Below are 19,342 nucleotides of genomic sequence, written 5' to 3' on the forward strand. Positions count from 1 at the left end.
AGTTGTCCACAGCATCTACTTTTGTCTAACTCCCTCCCCTTCCCCATTTCTAAATGTCCCCAGAGCACTACCAAGCAGCTACAAACCTTTGAACCTGCTGGGATGAGGAAAGAGGAAGGTACAGCCTGCTGCCAACCACAGGGACCATTCGCCCCTCCCAATGGTATCCAGAGTAGCCAGGTTCTAATAGCCAGGGACAAGAAGCAGTGTGTCAGCCAAGGTGTGAACAGAGATGTTATGCCACTGTCTACTCTCAAAAGCAAGGTGAGGCCATGTCATTTATAAAATACCTATCGCTTTGCACCCAAATTCTGTTCCCTTCTCTGGCTTAGTTCAAGGACACATTTACCAACACTTATGCTTGACACAAAAATGGTAGTTCCATCTGACATGCATATCTGCCATCTTTTGTATAGTATTCAAGGAGCGGCCGCCATTGTGTGTGTATTGATGGGGGAGACAGAACAGAGGGCAGGCAGCCTGAAGCTATGGGATTCTTTTTGCATCCCATTGCACAGGCTGCTGTCCAATGACAGCCAGGACATTCTTCAGACACCCTAGTTCTCTGCTAAGCAGACCTGCATAGCAGAACCTCTGATGGGCTTGCGATCAGGTATGAGATCTCTTTCAGTCCCAGGCATGTGTCTTGGGTACTAAAAGCCTTAATTCAACAGAATGCATTTTTTTTTCTTGCTCTTCCCAAGTGAATTGTGTGCTGAGATCCATCTAGGAGAGGTATTAGCAGTGTGTCTGCACTGGAAACACCACTGCAGGGACAGTTTTTGAAACATAAATGTATTCTAATGCAAGAGGTTCCAGGACAGGGTTCAATGACCAGATGCCACAGAAGAACTGACTCCAGACGGGTGGTGATGGTGCACGCAAGGACTCAGGGATACTTAAAACTCCAACTCCTAAGCCGAGCATGATGCTCCCATTCTGACTACTCAGAGACAGGGAACCTGGCCTTCTTACCTTCTTTCCACAGTATGGTTCTGAGGCAGGCGGACACAGATTAGGAAATTAATCAACCATGGCTGCTGAGTGCTGTTTGGTGGAGCAGAATTCTCTCAGACCGTCTTTAGCAGAGCACGTAGAACCATAGGACATCTTAAAAGCACCAAGCATGTATTTCCAGCTCCCCTAATCTGCAACAGCCTTGACTCCGAGTGAGAGAACCAGGAGCATCCCCAGAAGCAGGGAGAAGGGCAATGGGAAGGAGTCAGGATTTAAGATTAACTGTGGTGCTGGGCAAGCCCTTCCTCCTTCTAGATGCAAATGGAGATGGCCTTGAAGGACTCTGGGTGCCCTACTAGAGCCGATATTCTGTGACTCTGAACCCAACCCTATTACTTGGATTGAACAGACCAAAGTATCCAGTGATATGGCTAAGATTCTTAGCTCAGAACTAAAATTCTTGCTGAAGTGTGATGTGGTTGAGTCATTTAACCTAGCTTTCCAGGCACTTTGTATTAGTATGACTATTTTTTCCAACTCATGGAATATGAAGAGCAAAGAAGATGAGTAACTTTCCTAAGGTCACACAGCCTGTAAGGGAAAATGTCTGGGTTTAAAAGCCTGGTGGTCTATTTTTGGACACTACATTACTCATATGTCGTAGACTTTGTAGAATCCCCACTATCTTACTAGAAATGACCGGTACCTCCCTCCATTTTGAGGCTTTGGAAGCCCAAAGTTGTCTTCGTTATTTAAGCACGTCCCCAGAAGGCCACCATTCTTGTGTTTACCTCCTGTGTCCGATAACAAAATATAGAAACAGCCCCTGGGAGTAATTCTTACTTCTGTGTCCTAGTTGTTGTTTATCAGTGTGTGCAGACTTTGTTCTATTGATTTGACCACAAGGCTCCATTGCCCTAACATGTCCATACCTTTGGTAGACTGAGCAAAGTCACAAGGTTGTTGATTCTGGAAGAATTCTTAGGAATGGAGGGGCAGTGGAGTGGGAAAGAAGAAAGAGAAAAATGAGCGTCTGGTACAAACAGGGTGGTCTTCCTCGTGCCATTAGAGAAGCCGCTTCTCGCTCAGGGTCTCATCTGGGAGAGGAAGGGGAAAATATTTATTCACCCATTGTTTCTATCTCCATTGTTCAAAGTCAGCCACGTATTATTTCCTGTGCCTTTGCAAGGGACTTGTATGTGCACAACAAATGAGCGCCATGGCATCTCACGGTTCCTGCATGACGTCCTACAGCAGGAGGGAGAATTGGGCATTGTGACTGAGGGAGAAGGCGCTGTCAGGTTGTGCGGGTACGGAGGTCACCTCAGTAGTCATGGCTGACCTGGGGCAGGAGCAAATGGCCACCTGAAGGCTGGACATGGTACGAGGATGTGCTCAGTGAAGCCAGAGGCCAGAGCTGTGCTCTCGGCTGTTCCAGCAGGAGCAGATCCCACTCCTTAGCAGAAATCCCTGACTCAGTTGTTTTGATTTCCAGTTTCAGGTACCTGCAGTTAGCTGTGGCCCAGAATCATAAGTGGATAATTCCTCAGTTTCTGCTTCACACTACCCTGAGTACATCGCCCACCTTGCTTCCTTTCAGAAGGAGGCATCTTACCACTCCACATCATCACCAGAGAAAGATGGAGTGTGGCCTAACAAGGGGGTGGGGGAGGGAGAGGGGAGGAGACAGACGGAAAGAGGGAAGGAGATGGGAAAGGGAGAGGAGGAAGGAGTTAGAGGGAGAGGAGGAGAGGGAGAGAAGCAGAGAGGAGAAGGGAGAGGGAAGGGGAGGGAGGGAGGAGGAAGAAGGAAGTCTACATCCACAGACTTTTATTAGGTATATTGACATAACTGCTGTTTTTATTTTTATTTTATGGTTTTGACTCTTTTACTATGCCCAATTCATATAGTATATTTCATCAAAATTAAGTAAAAAAAAAAAAAGTTCTTGTAGGGTTGAGAACCATCTGCAATTTCAGGCATCCACCAGGGGTCTTGGAATGTACCCTAGGGATAAGAGAGGGTGATTGTATTTTATGGGAACACACTGTTCCTCACACACTTTAAGAAAACAGGGTCTCTTGTGAGATCACAGCCAACTGACATCTGAAAAGCGAGAGAGTAAAGGAAACTCCATCCCCAGTTGAGCCACTCCTGTCTCCTCCTCCTCTGTCCATTCTAGATTTCCTTTGTTCTCAGCCCACACTACAGATGCTCTGGCTGGCTTGCCTGGCAAGATGGTCTAGGCTTCTTCATCCTTTTGAAGTCTGGTCTCACGCTTGCTTTTACTTCTCTTGGACCTCTTAGCCATCATCCTGGGATCCAGAAGCACCAGAGATCCTCTCGGTTTTTCTCTATCTATATGTGACCTCCCGCCTGGACCAAGTAGCTGTGCTGGCCCCTGGTGCCCATGGAGGCTCACTGTCCTCACTTACAGTTACTCTCCTGTCCCCCTTTTTGTCAGCTTCTCTACTGGCATGAAGAACTCAAAGCCTGTTGACCATTTGAAAGGCTATTCTCCTGGATACCACCACCCTGACCAGTGATAACCCAGAGCTTCAGTGCTTCTCTGGACAAGGAGAAAAGGCTTAATCCCAACACTATCCTTTGATTCCTAGAAGCAGGTGTATCTGGCCTTCATATCTGTGGATTCTGCATCTGGGGAGTCAGCCAAATGCAGGTCAAATCCAGACATTCTGACTGTACTATGTGCACACTTTTCTTGCCAATATTCCATAAGCAACGTCATATAGTAACTAAGTACAGTACATTTATAGTGTAAGTGATCTAGAGATGACTTAAGATATAGGGGAATCTGGGATGTCCAGTCCCGGTCAGTGCATCTACAACACAACTCCTCTCCTAGGGCTCAGGAGCATTATGGAAGATGGAGCAGAAAGATTGTAAGAGCCAGAGGACCAGGAAATCAGCTGTGGCTTCTAGAAATGGCAGAGGTTAGGGCTGTATGGCTGCCCAAGCAAGGCCTGAATGAGGATAATACTAACAGACATGCTAACACGGAAGAAAAAATTTAACAGGACTCCACCCCTAGACAAAAGACTATAGGCAATTAAGGGATGCTGAGAGCGGGAGAAGGGTCTTCCCCAGGAAGAAGCCTCCTCGTTGGTTGCAATATTGAGTGATCAGTCCTAAAATCATGTACATTCAAGCAGTATTGATATATTTTTATAAGAGCATGTGCGTGTGTGTGTGTGAGAGAGAGAGAGAAAGGGTGCTGTAATAACAATTTAACAACGATGTAATTAAATGAACTTAAGAGAAAGTGAGAAGGGGTCATGGAAGGAGTTGGAGGAAGGAAAGGGAATGGAGGGAAATAAAGTAATTGTATTTAAAATTTTCACATAAATAAGTAAATAAATAAATAAAATGTATTGGAGAGTGTGTCTAGTTATGCAAATACTATACCACTTTATATGCAAGGCTTGAGCATTTTTGGATTTGCGAGTCAGAGGCCCAGTCATCTGTGGACACTGAGGAACACAATGACGTATCCTAGGTTCCCGAGACACAGTCCAGAATTTGGCCATTGTGACTGGGTCTGCCACATTCTGCAGGTGAGTACCACTGCTCCTCCTTGGGCTGCCCCTAAGCCGGTGCCCTCGCCGAGCCTTTAACAGGCTTCTCTACCGTCAATAGCCAGCTGTGCTCTAGTACCATGGCACATGCCATGCTGATGGCTTCCTTGAGTGGCTGTTCACCCACTACCGCTCTTCTCCTGCCATAAAATGGTCCCTTTCATTTGAGCCTCCTGTGGGCACAAGATGGATGAAGCAGTTATTGCCTGTTTGGGGAGATGGTGGAGCTGGCAAAGGCTGTCAGCCAGGGAAGGAAAACCAACACCAGCTGTTTTGGTGCTGATGAGGAAGATTCACTAGGTCTGTCTGTCACCAGCTTGTTGTCTGGTCTTTCTGAAGGGTGTCATGGAGATCAAAGGGTGCACATTTGCAGCTGGTGGGATAGACAGTCAGCATCTGGAGTGGCTAGGTCTGCTTCGGAGGGGAGGAGTTTATTATGCTGTTGGACAAGAAGGAAGACCAGCTGACCTCCCCAGGACACTGGTTGCAGGACCTTCTCTGTGGTGGATGGTCTCTGGTGAGCAGTGTAACATGCATAGGCTTTGCAACTATGTAGGCCAGTCCGCCTTCCTCTTCCCCGTGTTTTCCTGTGTGTACAGTGGGGCAGGGAGCTGGTGGTGTCTGTATGTGTGCTGAGTTGTGTGGAGACCAGAGACCAACTTTGGGTGTCTTTATCACTCTCCTTATTTATTTATTTATTTATTTATTTATTTATTTATTTATTTATTTTTGAGGCAGGGTCTTTCACTGAGCGTAGATCTTACCGTTGGCCATTTCATGTGGTCTGGCTGACCCACCAGCCCCCAGGACCCACTGGCCTCTGTGCCGCAGTTATAGGTGCTCAAACCACACTGGGATTTTAGTGGCTTCTAAATTCATGTTCTCCTGCTTGTATATCGGGTACTTGAACTGTGGACATGTCCTCGGCTTTCCCTGGGACTTCCTGTCCCAGATCAGCCAACCTTGTCTTTCAGACTTCTGGTCATGGTCCAAGACTTAAACCAACTTCTAAGGCTTTTCTGTGACTCTAAGACCACCTCCTTCAGAGAGGTGGGCCAGGTGCACACCTTAAGGCTGTGCCTAGAGGGAGGGATCTCTTTACCCTTGTCCTTCAGGGCCACTGTGGAAGGAAATGAAGGACTGTATGTCTATGCCTCATGAGCACTGCATAGCAACCTGATTTATCTGGGCCACAATTCGGCTCTTTCCTTCTCAGGCTTACTGGTTGCAGTAAACTACCCAGGAAGCCATAGGTGTGAGCTGAAGAAGGGGCCTTGGTGTAAAGCAACCAATGACGTGGGGAGGCTGTTCCTACCTGTACCTTTTAGACCTGATCTCAAGCTCCTCACTGTGATATACACTGGGCCCTTACATCAGTCACTTCAAGTCAAGTGAGTGTTCTTGAGACTACTTTCCCACTTTGAGATAGCAAAGCAGAAATGATCCAGACCCCAGGAAGTACTGGGGACATCAGAGGCGGCACTGGGACTTACAAAGGAAAGGTGTGCCAGGTCTCTGCAAAGAGTCAAATGGACTGTGACATGTGCTATCAGCTTGTCCTGAGACTTGCCAGATGGTGGCATCAATGGCAGCTGCTAGGACAGATGCAGGGCACTTACTGGAACCGATCAACACAGCTTTTGGTGCTGAGTTGCAGTATGATCTGGCAAGTGGGGTCTCAGGGAAGGTTTCAAAAAGTGAACGTTCACATGGCAAGGATGAGAACATATCATACTGTTTTGTCCTGCATCTACACAGACTCTTCAGTGTTCATTATCACGCAACCCGTAAGAATGCACATCTGTAATGTTTGTCCCTCCTCTGTGTTGGTGACATCATAATAACAGGAGCATGAGAGTAGTTCAGTGCTAGGTACCTCAAGTCCTGGGGACAAGGCACATGAATGTGTGAAAGAGAAATTCCCTTCTCTCATCCTGGGATACCCAGACAACAGCATCCGAGGCAAGACATAGGTGCCTCTGTTGTCTAGTGAGTATCGTCCTAGGGAGCAGGGGTAAAGGAAGGGGGCATGAGGCAGGGAAGGAGGAAGAGCCTGAAAGGCATGAGCCCTGGCTGACTCGATATTGTGAAAGCACATTCCAAATGCCTTAAGAAGTTCCTCAAAGTGGGGCTAGAGGTATAGCTCAGGGGAAGAGGGCTCACCAGCTGTGTGCCAGGCCCTTGGAGTATTCCCTGTAGGGAGGGAGAAAGGGAGACACCAAGAGGGAGAAGGAGGTTAAGAAGTTACTTTCTTGGATCACAGAATCTGGAAGAAAAAAAGAGTATCAGTTACTTTCTATTGGCCAAAAATTGGAAGGGGGGGGTTAATTCTGCTATGCCTGCAGACAGAATAGGCTCCGGGGCCAGAGGAAGCATTCAGGTAAAGGGATGTAGTGTGGGTAGGGCCATGATGGCCAATATATGCACAAATGACAGAAGAGAGTAAGTAGGGAGGGACACGTGGGCAGGGCACTGGGTGCTTGCTTAGGATTCCTCTGGCAACCTTCCCTCCTGTTTTCTCTTACCCTCCTTGCTCTCAGCTTGTCAGATTTTTAAAATGAATAAATGTGTGTCCATGCTGAACAAAGGAGTTTTCTCAGTGCCCTTTGCATAGACACATCCAAGGCCTCAGTGGAATACAAGCCTGTCCCGGGTGGCAGCTGTGTGTAGAAGAGTCGTGGTTTTCTCTTGATTATCCAAGAGGCAGCCCTCTTATCCAGCTATTTTAATAAGTTCACTTCTAGCAGGCTAGTGAAGTTTGCTTTTCCTTCTCATCAATCAGGCATACAAGGCAGGCTTTGTGCATCTCCTGTGAGATATGAAAGACACATCACACCCACCTACTGAAGAAAGTGCAGTTCAGAAGGGCGTGCATTAACTGATTCTTGGTAACCTTTCCCCACCAGATCTGAGATGCTCCTCCCACCTTCCTGTGCCCTTCCAGCTGCTGAAGACAGTCTGGAGAATGCCCTTGGATAAAAAGCCCGCTGGAACATTTGGCTGGATAATAGGAAAATGGACAGACTACTCATTTAGTCGCGTTCTGGAGAATTTGGGACATTAAATCCCTGGTTTCTACACGTCCCAGTCTTGCAGACTGGCTTGAACCATGGTAAACAATTTAGACTAGCTTTAGTATGACATGATGCTTCCTTTTGGCTATTTCTACAGCTTCACATTGAATGGAAGGAAATCACTTAAGCCCTCGCAGCACTGTCTGGCAGGAGGTGGAATGCCTGGCTTGGCTTCCTGCCCCATTGGTCCCACACCCACAGCTGGGACCATCTCCCCCCAACCCCTGTCAGCTCTTAGGGCTGGGATATGCCCTGTCCACTCAGCTATCTTAGGCCATAACTCCCACCTCCAGGCCAGATTCCAACATAACAGTCTTCTTGCCTATGAACACGGTCTGGCTTCCCGTGTGAAATCAGCATGGTTGGCAAGGGTCTATTTTCAGTCACCATGTGAGGAAAGAGAGGCAGGGACCTTTGTCTTCAGATTCCAAACAGCTGGGTCTGAGGTGCTTGCCTAGAATCAACAAATGTGTACACAGGACTCCCTGGGAAAGCATAAAGGAATCAGCTGCCTTCTCCAGCACTGAAAAGTTTCACCACAGTCATGCTCATCAACTGAATACAAGTATACCTTCATCCTGCAGGCAACACAGACCTGGGGCAGGCCAGGCTTGTTGCGTAATATCATCTTATCTGTGCAATTAAACTCTATCTGCGTGTTGAATGTGTGCTCTTCTCCATCTCCCTTTAAGCACGGCCTTCTTTCTCCATGAATCTTCCGTTTGCCCCTTTGGAACAGGTTGGTGAGCTCTCAACCCTGTTCCATTCTTACTTAATAGCAAAGAGACCTCAAATGTGGTAGTAAGTAGAACTGATCCTTTGTCTTGTTGGGAGAAACAGGAAATGGTGGTGACTGTGGTAACCTGGAGGGTATTGCCTGGGCAATACAGGCTTCATGTCAGCAGGTTTATCTGAAATTTAAAAATCCACAAGTCTGGGTTTTAAATAAAGATTTATCAGTTTGTTGCACATGTCTGTGTATCTGTGTGTATGTGTGTGTAGGCGTGCCCACAGAGGCTGGATGAGGGTGTTAGATCCCCCAGGAGCTAGAGTCACAGGGAGTTGTAGGATCCTCTCTGTGGGTGCCTGAAACGTGGATCCTCTTCGAGAGAAACGCATACTCTTAACCTGTGAACCATCCCGCCAGCCCCTCCCAAAGGTGGATCTTAAATGGACCCATAATCTATAAAATATTGTCATTAACATTTTTTTTTTAAATTTGGAGGCTATCACCCAGCAAACCAACCAAACTCATCTGTGGACCACATGGAGCCCAGGCCACCAGTTTATAGCTGCAGGTACTAACTGTCAAACATAACAGTCTTCATAAGTAGAATGTATTCAGAAAGTCAGTTACAGATCCAGCTGATATATTTTACAAAGAAGAGCTAAACACAGATCTGAGAAAACCAATTCCCTGCGGGTTCATAAGAAGTGTTATACCCATCACAGAAGGCTGCAAAGGGGAGAGAGGGTTCACATCCATAGACAGTGTGAGTATATGTCAAAACCACCTGGGGTGGGCAGTATCCTCCTTGTTAGTTCCATGGGGCCCTCCTGGCTCTGGGGTCACTTTGTCTTCTGGTGCCCCTGTCCCTTAAGAGCCTGGGGTCCTGCCTTTCCCCGCCCTTGCGGCCTGAGGGAATGATCAGCACAGTGCCAACCGCAGGGTAGAGGTGCAGTGAGTACTGGGAAATGTTCTCACCCCCACTTTTCAGGCATTTTACTAGTAACCGCCAGGATGCCCGGGGAATGGTGTGTCCAAGAGCTAAGCTCCCGATTCCTGCTCTCTGTGTTGCGTGTTAGTTAACTGGTCTGTCTCCCCCCTGCAGGCAGGTAACACACCTGGGCCTGGTCAAGGCTGAGACTCTGCTGTTTTTCTCCTATACGGATTTTCCTGCCCCATGTGGGTGGATATTTTGGGGAATTGCTTGCCTTCTCTGGAAGTCAGGTCCTCCTTCATTAACTTGGGGACAGGCGGGAAGAGGCCAGATCAGGTTTCTTACGGCTCTGCCCCTTGGTCTAGCTTTTGGGATTACAATATGTTCAGATCAAAGCTCTGTGCATGACTTCCGTCCATCGCTACTCTGGGACACACGAGCGAGCGAGCGGGATCCTGGCTGGCGTGCTGGGTGTGGCACAGCGGCCAGGAGCGACCCCAGCGGTGTAGCTTTGGGACACTGCGGCTCCTCTCTGAGCTTCAGTAGCCTGGTCCGTCATGTAAGGAAACCCCAGGGATCCAAGAGGGCCCTTCCTCGCGGGTTACATAAAGCCCTGAGGTGGCGGGAAGAAGGGGGCGTGGGAAGGCGCAGCGGGGACCGCCGGCGAGGTGGGGCACCGCGCGCGCGTGGGGGAGCGCAGGGCCCGGCGGAGTCGGGTTTCAGAGCGCGGCTGAGTCAGGCGCGGGCGGCAGCCTGGATCCCGCCGCCGCCGAGCGCCGCCTTTGTTCCGCGGGCGCAGCGGAGCCGCGGTCGGGCTGCTGCACCATGACACCCAGGTAGGACCCGCGCCCTGCTCGACCCGGCCTCGCCGCCCGGTCGCCGCCTCACCTTCTCTGTCACCGCTTCTTGCAGGAGGACCGCGCAGGGACGGCGCCCGAGGTGGCTGCTCTCCATCGTCTCCGCGCTGCTGTCCGCCGCCGTCCTGCAGACGCGCGCCGCGACAGGTAAGCAGCGGCCGCTTGCGCGCCTGGGTGCCGCGGGCGGGCGCCTCATTCCTGGACTTAAAAGGGAGTGCTCGCTTGGCGAGGCGCGCAGGCTGTCTTGCCCCGGGTCCTTCTGGCATCTCGGGCTCCTGGGAGCCGGGGCGATCGCCTCCGCCGGGGCACACGGACTGTCTGAGCTGGACGCGGCTCTCCTGAGAAGGCAGAGAGGGGCTTTTGGCTGCACAGTGACACCACCACTGTCAGAGGGGACGGTGTCCCAAAGCGCGCTGGGCTTCCGCGCTGAGGTCCTGCGCCCGGCGCTCCGGGTTGAGTAGGTTCCTAGGAAGCACAGTCACCAGCAGGGACACTTTGACGCCCTGGTCGCTCCTGATGTAACGGAGCAGAGGAGCAGAGTCGTTAGCAAGCTTGATTCAGTCTCAGGCATGGGAGGTCCCCATCCCTGCGGGACAGAGGCGCTGTGGATGAACTAAACCTGGCCAAGCGATCCTTCCTTCTGTTCTCTGCGCTTCAGTTCCCCCTGACCAGGACTCGGAAGCTGTTGAGTGGAAGAGGGTCTGGTCTGAGTTAAAACTGCCTGGGCGTGAGTCGCGTCTCTGTTGGGTGACTCTGGGCAATGCGTTTCACTCTGCGTACCTCAGTTTCCTCATGGAGGAAGGAGGATTAACTAGACTCTCTTCCCAGAGATGTTGTGAAGACGAGTGGACAGATGTGAAATAATGTTCTTTCCATGCTTCTGCGTACACAAAATAAGTGACGGAAGGATACCTTCCCCTTTGCAGGAACTCGTGTTAGCTGGGAGGCTTAGGAAGTGGCAGCACTGAGAGCCAGAACTCAGTCCCAGTTAGGCAGGTCCCTTTTCCTGCTCAGCCTCTGCGCTATGAGCTTAACAGAACCAGGCTTTTGGACCAGCAGCCCTTCACCCTTTGGACTTAGAGAATTAGCACATAGCCCGGTTGAAAAAAGTGAAGGCGGGGAAGCATCCCATGTTCCCCGAGGAGGCTGGGCTGGGATTGGTGGCTTTGTTTAACTCCTTAGGGATTTGAAGCAGCCTGGAACCACCCCGCCTGTGGCCTGTGAGGGAGTGAGACACAGATGCAATGATAGCTTTTCCTGCCAGGGTGCCCAGCCTGGCGTTTCTTGCAGATCAAAGGGCAGTTGGAGCAGAGTTCTGGCTTCTCTCAAGGATGGCCAGTGTGGAAACCTTGCAATTTCCATATGACATAGGGCTTTGCCAAGTCAGCAGCAGAGGGCAGCTGGTGACATGCAGTGTCCCTCTGGGATGTGAAGAGGGCTCCTAGGGCCCTGGGCTCTATAGATCTTGCTTGCAGTTTACATGGCTAGCACTCATCCAACCCTGCGTCAGATGAGGTCTGAATCAGTTTCCATCTTGGCCATCATTCCAGGAGCTAGGGGACTGTGGGCTGAACCTATCCTATTCTGAGCACACTGAATCCAAGCCAAAGGTCTTTAATTGTCTAGGGTAGGATTTAATCCAAGGACCCTCACTCCATGGACTTTGTTGTCAGTCATTATAGGAGTCAATCAAAAAAGTTTCACAGACAGATATGGCTTTAAGGTCCTCACTGTCTGGTGAATGTCGCAATGGGAGTGTCCTACTCACGACAGGAACCCAGTGCATCTCCAAGGCTCTTACAGCCTGCTGTGCTACAGGCCTTATCCAGTCTAAGAGAGGAGGCCCAGAAGGGGCGTGCAGTTTGCCTAAAGCCACTCAGTTGTCCCAAGGTAGATCTGTGATAACCTGCCCATCTGTGGACTCTGGGAGAGAATCTTCCCACAGGGCCACAGCTCAGCTGGCTTCTGGGAAAAGAGAAAAAAAAGGAAGGAAGGAAGGAAAGAAAGAAAGAAAGGAAGGAAGGAAAGGAAGAAAGAAAGAAAGAAAGAAAGGGTTGTGCCAAGTGTGCTGACACATGCTTGTAATCCCAGTACTTGGAATGCTAAGGCAAGAGGACCGTAAGTTCAAGGCTGGCCTGAGCTACATAGCTAGACTTTATTCAGATCCAACCCCCAAGACTTTATAGCTTTACAGGAGCCAGCAGAGTTGAGGCCAGATTCACAGATGCAGTTTCATAGATGAGGACACCAAGTCAAAGTCATTTGTTCAAGAGCACATGTCTTTCATTGGCAACAGGAAGAATTTATGCTTTTAACCACTAAACTAAATGTTTAAGATTGGTTCATTTCCCCAATAGTTAGGCGGCTTCTTAAATACTAAATAGTGATTCTACTCCTTAAATGCCTACTCAAGTGAAGGAAAATCATATGCCCACTCAAAAACTTTTATGTCACTATTCACAATGGCATTAACATAAAGGCAAAATATAGAAGTAAAGTGGTTAGTTCATCAACTGCTAAATGAATGAACCATGGTCTTTCCTTTCAGTGGAATACTACTCAACGATAAAAAGAGAGGAAGCACAGACCTGTGACACTACACGGCACGTGGAGGTGGGAAGATAAAATCTTGCACCATGTCAGAGCCCACTTAAAGTTTCTGAAAGGGAAAAACCACAAAGATGGACACTATCCACCATTGCTTAGGCCTAGGGAAGGAAGCAGGGGTGACTAAAATGGGCAGTTGGGGACTTTGTCTGGAATGATCCAAGACTGGACTGTGGTGGTTGCGGTACCACACAGACACAGTAACTCACCTAACTGCCGGAGCTCATGCCGCACACTAGACCTCAACAAAGATGTTTAGAAAAACAAAAGGTGAGCTTGGCAGGAATCTAGACTCAGGTGGGCGAGCCTTTTTATGTCATTCCCACCAAGCCTGGCATAGAGCCCGCTCATGACTGGCCACTCACAGGCTGACAGCCCCGTTGTATATGGATGCCCCCGGAAGGCTGTTCTGAGTCCTGGCTGCTCCTCCAGGTCCCTGAAGGCCACGGTGGCCAGAGCACCTCAGGTGGGGATGAAACACGGCTGTGCAGTAATCTGCAGATAGTGGATTTATTGCAAAGTAGACCGTCATGAGTGTTCTAGTTGCCCCTCCACGGCCCAGTTATGAGTGTTGGAAAACTGAGGCTTCATCATGGACCCACCCTCTCTGTAAGCTAAGATGACTGATGTTCTGGCCCAAATTTCCCCATCTATGAGATGGGATGTCAAAGTTTGCTCAGCTCTGTATTTCTTTTAGTTCTGAACACTGGGGGAACAGAACCCTGTTTACCCAGCTTGAGACTTACTGTTATCTGGTTCAGCAGACAGACTGAGTACTTGGCTAGCCAGGCCTCCTGAAGACCGGGGATAGGAAGGAGCCAGACACGGATCTCCCCCCAGGGGCTCGGAGTTTACAGGCACATTTACCTCATTCTGAGTGCAGCCACCCTCCTCCTCCTGTGTCAGTGGAATGTCGTCATCATGGTTCCTCTTGTCTTTGAAGGGTCAGGGCTACGGTGCAGTCTGTGGGCTCGTGTCCTGCTGACGTGAGCTGGGTGGGGGTGGCTGCTGTTTTGGAGGGTAAGTGTTGTGGTTGGAACAGGTGCTCTTGTTCCTGTTAATAAAGGGCCAATATGTGCAAGCCACCTTCTCCTCCTGCTTTCTCATGAGGGAGCACCTCCATTCAGAAGAATGCTCCTCGAAGGTGCAGCCCAGCAGACACGCAGAGCAGAAAATGCAGCATCCGAGGCTTTGCTCTGCTGTGGCTAGGGACGGGGCGATTCCCTACCTCTCAGGGTGACTGGACTTTTATAGTTGTCACTTCTTTTCATTAATAAATAAATAATAAAAAAGAACTTGACGCCTTAAACACCCATTCTTAAATTCTTGGGCTCTATCTTTCTTGACTTTGAGCCTTTTCCATGAAGGATGCATTCTTCCACTTCTAGTTCTTTCTCTGAATGTTAAGGTTTTGGGACTCGTGCATAAGGGAAATAGTGTATCTTCATTGTAGTTAATAGGCCCCAGTCCCCGCTGTGACTCTACCTACTGTGATTTCCATTTCTTTCCAACAGCAACGTAGGCTGTCGTGTACCTGTGGAATCTGACAGCGTGGTGTGACTGTTCTCATGTGCATCTCACAACACACACGTCTAGACGAGGTGTTGGGTCACAGGGGCAAATATTCTCTAGATAAGTAAGTGCTGCTGGCATGTCTTCCTCTGTGTTTGTAGGAAAACATTCGGGCTTCAGCTGTGTTTAACTGCTCTTGCTGTATTTAGGATGCACTTTTGCTTCATGCTCGAGGGCCCCACCTACCCGGCAAACACAGAACCCCTTGGCTTAGGCTCCTAATGAACAGCTATCATTTTCTTAAGGAGACGTTTGATGTCTGACATCTCTCTCTTTGCCCATGCAATCCCTTTTTGAGCATACTTCTGTTCCACTTTGTCGGGAAACCCCATCTTCCCTTAGGATTCTGCCCTGGGAGTGCCCGGTCTCCTTCCAAACACCTTGAATGCCTCTCAGTGACAGGGAGCTCAGACTACATGGTAGCCATTGAGAGCTCCTGAATCCCTGCTGCACAGGAAGAGCCATGAGACAGGCCCGGGCTTTGTCCAACTCTGAGTTCCAGAATCTAACACAGGGCCTGGCACAAGTGGACACTCATATGGCTTTTCAATAAGTGGAGGAAGGTGTGAACAGGTCCATCTGACTTTTCATCTAATATATCATCTTATCATATCCTCCACGGTACATGCCCACCGTGCCAAACCTCCATGGCCCTGCCAGCTGAGGCTTGACTGAGTAAGAGAACTGGAAGGGCCTTTCAGTTTCCTTCTGTAACTTTGTAACTAGGTGGTCTGGGATTCACATGCATGTCACCCTGTGCTTTATCCTTTCTGATTCTATGAGCTAGGTGACCCATTTATTTGCTAGCTCATCCATCGTCTTATATCTGATGGGTGCTGTAGTCAAGGGTGGAACAGTCATCTTTCCTCTTCTAGTTAAATTTCTGACTTTATCTTGGATGGCTATAGCCCGATCCATTTGAAATGGGTGAAAGATGAAGGTGTGAGCTGAAGTCAGTTCTATTCTACATGGGAGCCAGGGTCCTCAAATTACCAAGTATGAGTTGTCCTCTTTGTGTGTTTCATTGTGCATTTTTTCATTTAACAACATAAATTTAATTCTTTAATCTTTATATTACTGATTACTTTCATTCAAGAATGTATGTGTGCTGCCTATGTGTGCATATGTGTGTGTTTGAGTCCACATAGTTTTGATTGTTGTTTTAAAGTCTTAACTAACCAGGACTCTATCTTTAGGATTTAGGGAGCACCTTTCTGGTTTTGGAAAGCTTGTTTGGAGTCTAGCTTGCAGGTAGCAACCTGGCCTTAGGCCTCTGTAGAAGTTGATGAGAGATTCAAAGAACACCCAGCTGAAAGGTCTCTCAACCATATCCTCTTTAAACTAGCTTCCTTTGCAAAGGATCTCCTGACAGTGCCTTCAAATGGTCTGCCCTTCTGCTCTGTCTGCTCTTAGAGATGTCTGTCTTTGTCCCATATGGCCATCCTGTTCTCTTAGGGGCTCTCTGGAGTGGAGGTGGGGTAGCTAGAGAGCAGCATCAAGTCCCCTGCCCCTCCTGGGACAAGCCAGTAGTAGAGGCTTGAGTGTCGCCACTGGCTTGTGGGCTGAGGGCTTGTTCTGACTGTTCCCATAGTTTGACAGAAAGCTTGTGTACCACCAAACTAGGGACATCCATTTCCACTGAAAATGGGGGAGATGGAGGGGTATAAACAGAGTGTCTGTGCACAGGCTCAAGTGTGTGTGTGTGTGTGTGTGTGTGTGTGTGTGTGTGAGAGAGAGAGAGAGAGAGAGAGAGAGAGAGAGCGAGCATGTCTATGGAGACCAAAATACAATCTTGAGTGCCATCCATGTTTTTTGCATTTGTTTTGTTTGAGACAGGGTATCCCACTGGGCTGAAAGTCACCAAGTAGGCTACACTATCTGGCCAGGGAGTTCCAGGGATCTTCCTATCCCCATCTCCCCAGCTCTGGAACTGGACATAATACCATGCCCAATAGTCAGCCTTTAAAAGAGAAGTTGTTTTCAATACCATAAGAAGTGATTAAAGGAACGCATAGTCATTAAAAAAAAAAAACTAAAGAAAAGAAAAAGAAAATCCTTCTTCAAAGAAAGTTCGCACGCTCTCTGTGACTGGGCAATGAAGACAGCCTGCTCATGGTTGGGTGGACTCTCATTGTTTCCCCCTCGCGAATACGCACATATGTTAGAGTGCGAATAGATCGTCAGCACATTGCACCACGCCGATTGCTCTCTTCCCTTAATAATCATCTAGATGCTTCCTCGGGAGCATTAAGCATTCTCTAACATTCTTCATGGCTGAACTTGCTACTTCACAGTGCAGACACAACTAAATGCATTCTCTCAGAGGCCTTGAGCTGCTGCTGCCAGATCATTGCAAATTCCGCTGTGATGACCACAATGTCATCTCTCTTTGATGACTACCGTGATTATTAGTGACCACAAATTCCTAAAACAAATCCCTAGAGGTTTTGTTGTGGTCTTTTGCCAGGCCATGGGAGTTTATCATCAGGCCATAGCCAGTGAGAGCCAAAGCATCTGCCTCCTGCCTTTGACCCGGGCTGCTGCCTCTTCAAGCTCAAGTGAGAAAACAGCAGCAGCCAAAGGGACAGGGTCTGCACTGCCTCTCATGTCTCTGCCTTAGCCAAATGGAGACAGGGGCTCCTCTCCTCCATTCAGTCAACCATTTTGCAGAACCTTGCAGTAAATGCTAGAAGGTTTTTCAGAATGTCACAAACTTGGTATCTACAACCCCTAGAAACACTCTAGAGAGCCCAAAAGAACTGCTGCCTGGTGTTCTTCCCCATCAGAGGTGAGTGCAGCCACCAGTGGGCTTTAAGAGTGTTTGTTGAATCAATGCCAAGGAATAGCATCGTTACCAGCCAATCTGAGCTGGGTGTGGTAGCTCACACCTGTGGTCCTCACTCTTATGAGGCTGAGGCAGGAGAATTGCCAGGAGTTCAAGACCAGCCTACTAAGATCCTCTCTCTCTCTCTCTCTCTCTCTCTCTCTCTCTCTCTCTCTCTCTGTCTCATCTCTCTCTTACACACACACACACACAAACACACACACACACAAAACCAAGCAAATCCTTCAGTTCCACAGCTTCTTTTAGAAGGAGATGGTCCTGAGCCCCAGAGAGAGTCTATCTTGACCAAATTCAGGTGACAGAGCTGGTGCCCAGGAAGAGATTTAGGGTGTGTGGTTCATGCCTCTGGTCTCCAGGGTTCAAATCTTAGCTCTGCTGCTTTCCTTTGAGTGACCTATTTCAGTCTTTCTTCTCTGTAAATTGGGACAGGTGAGAGTTGAGTCAGGAGTCTACTGAAGGGAAGTTTCAGTGCCTCATTAACCGGCCTCCCACCTCTCTATTGGTTTCTTGGAGGCAGGACTTTTGTTTTATTTACCTGTGTCCCCAGCATAGGCCACGACACCCAAAGGATACAGTGAGCCCTTGGATTCAGCCTGGGGCTGAAGTGATCTCAGAGAAAAGCCAGCATTATAAGCCCTTTGACATGACCATCTACATGCTGGAGGCTCCTCAGAGTCATCCTTTCTGGTTTAGATGCTGGTGGGGAGGTGAGAGTAAAGCTTACGGCATAGGTACGTCAGGAAAAGCATGTGTTTGCTGGCTGAAAATGTAGCAAAGTGTCAGACGGCTTGCCCAGCATGCAAAAAAACAAAACAAAAACAAAAACAAAAACAAAAAACCCTTAGTTCAATCCCCAGCACTGCATAAACCACATAGTGGTATACTCAACAGAAGTTCAAGGCCATTCTCAACCACATAGTGAGTTTGAGGCCTCTGCTAGATGTGATGTTTCCTGAAGAACAATCCATGTTTGCTTTTCCATGCTGGCAAATTATAACTATCCCATCCACTGGAACAGAGGTTCTGGAGTCCAGTTGATGACTAACCATCTGGTCAGGACCATCTGCTTCTCCACCTTCAGTCACACAGGCCTGTGGTTACTTGGCTCTGGCCTTTTGTCCAGCCCAGACGGTTACAATGACTGGCTCAGCTAGCTGGAAGTCATGCTGCAAACTGAGAACAGAGACACCTCTACAGCAGGTCATCCTGGCTTCTAGGTTAATGCTCTGAACGTAGAGAGCTCCTCGTGGACCTGGGTACCCACAAGTATATGGTGCTTTCTATGTGTTTTTATTAAATTTTTCATACGATATATTTTAATCACATCCCCACCAACTCTTCCTTAACTCCCTGCCCATCCAACTTTATGTTCTCCCCCCCCCCAAAAAAAAATCAAAACAAGTGAGAATCAAAACAGAAAGAAAAGCAACAGGAAAAAAAATGTAAGAAAACAAAACAGTTCTGGCCCCCTGTGATGTGGACAGCGCCCTCTGCCTCTCCACCCCCAGCACAGTTTGCCTTGTGTTGGCCAACTGCTCTTGGGCATGGGATATGCCCTGGAGTGTGTTTGATAGACCCAGTGACCCTCCACCAGAGAAAACAGATGTTTCCCTTTCTTAGCAAGTATCCATCTCAGATAGCTCTTTGGTTACAAGTGGGACTTTGTATCCACTTCCCCTTCCCCTTCTCTGGGCTAGGATTTTGTCTGGTTTGAACCTCTACAGGTCCTGTGCATGCTGCCACAGGCTCTGTGAGTTCGTATGTGTTTCAGTCCGGCTGTGTCTGGAAGGCACTGTTTCCTTGGAGTCACCAACCATCTAGGTCTTTTACAATCTTCCTGCCTCCTCTTCTGAATAGACCCCAGAGCCATGACAGAAGAATTTTTATGGTTTAAATAATACTTTGGTTACAGAAATGTGCATGTTTCATATTTATCAATGGTGTATATATGTAATTGTATGTTACATGTAGAAATTATATGCATATTAAGCATCTATATGCATCTGAGTTTCATATATAAATTGTATGTATGTATAAGCCTCTATATAGTAAGTGTCCACGTGTGTGTCTGGCTTTTAGGTATGTGTAGTATACATATAAGTGGCATTGTGAGTGTGTGTGTGTGTGTGTGTGTGTGTGTGTGTAAAACACACCCAACTCTCTTAATAGCCCT

The 19,342-nt window shown here is 48.4% G+C and overlaps 1 protein-coding gene across 2 annotated transcripts in view; it reads left to right on the forward strand.

Annotated features, from left to right (window-relative positions):
* Window positions 1-9,711: 9,711 nt before the first annotated feature.
* Window positions 9,712-19,342, forward strand: part of Col15a1 (collagen type XV alpha 1 chain) — a 103,570-nt gene continuing 93,939 nt past the window's right edge. Inside the window, exons 1-2 of one of the 2 annotated variants that reach the window (XM_021641499.2) lie at window positions 9,712-9,847; window positions 10,201-10,292. In XM_021641499.2, the coding sequence (XP_021497174.1) occupies window positions 9,846-9,847; window positions 10,201-10,292 (94 nt within the window). In that variant the 5' untranslated portion in view covers window positions 9,712-9,845. Of the gene's footprint in view, window positions 9,848-9,939; window positions 10,125-10,200; window positions 10,293-19,342 lie in introns of those variants that run through there. The other variant, XM_021641497.2, reaches the window with a different exon arrangement.

Source organism: Meriones unguiculatus, chromosome 3 (genome assembly GCF_030254825.1).
Source record: "Meriones unguiculatus strain TT.TT164.6M chromosome 3, Bangor_MerUng_6.1, whole genome shotgun sequence".
Classification (NCBI taxonomy): domain Eukaryota; kingdom Metazoa; phylum Chordata; class Mammalia; order Rodentia; family Muridae; genus Meriones; species Meriones unguiculatus.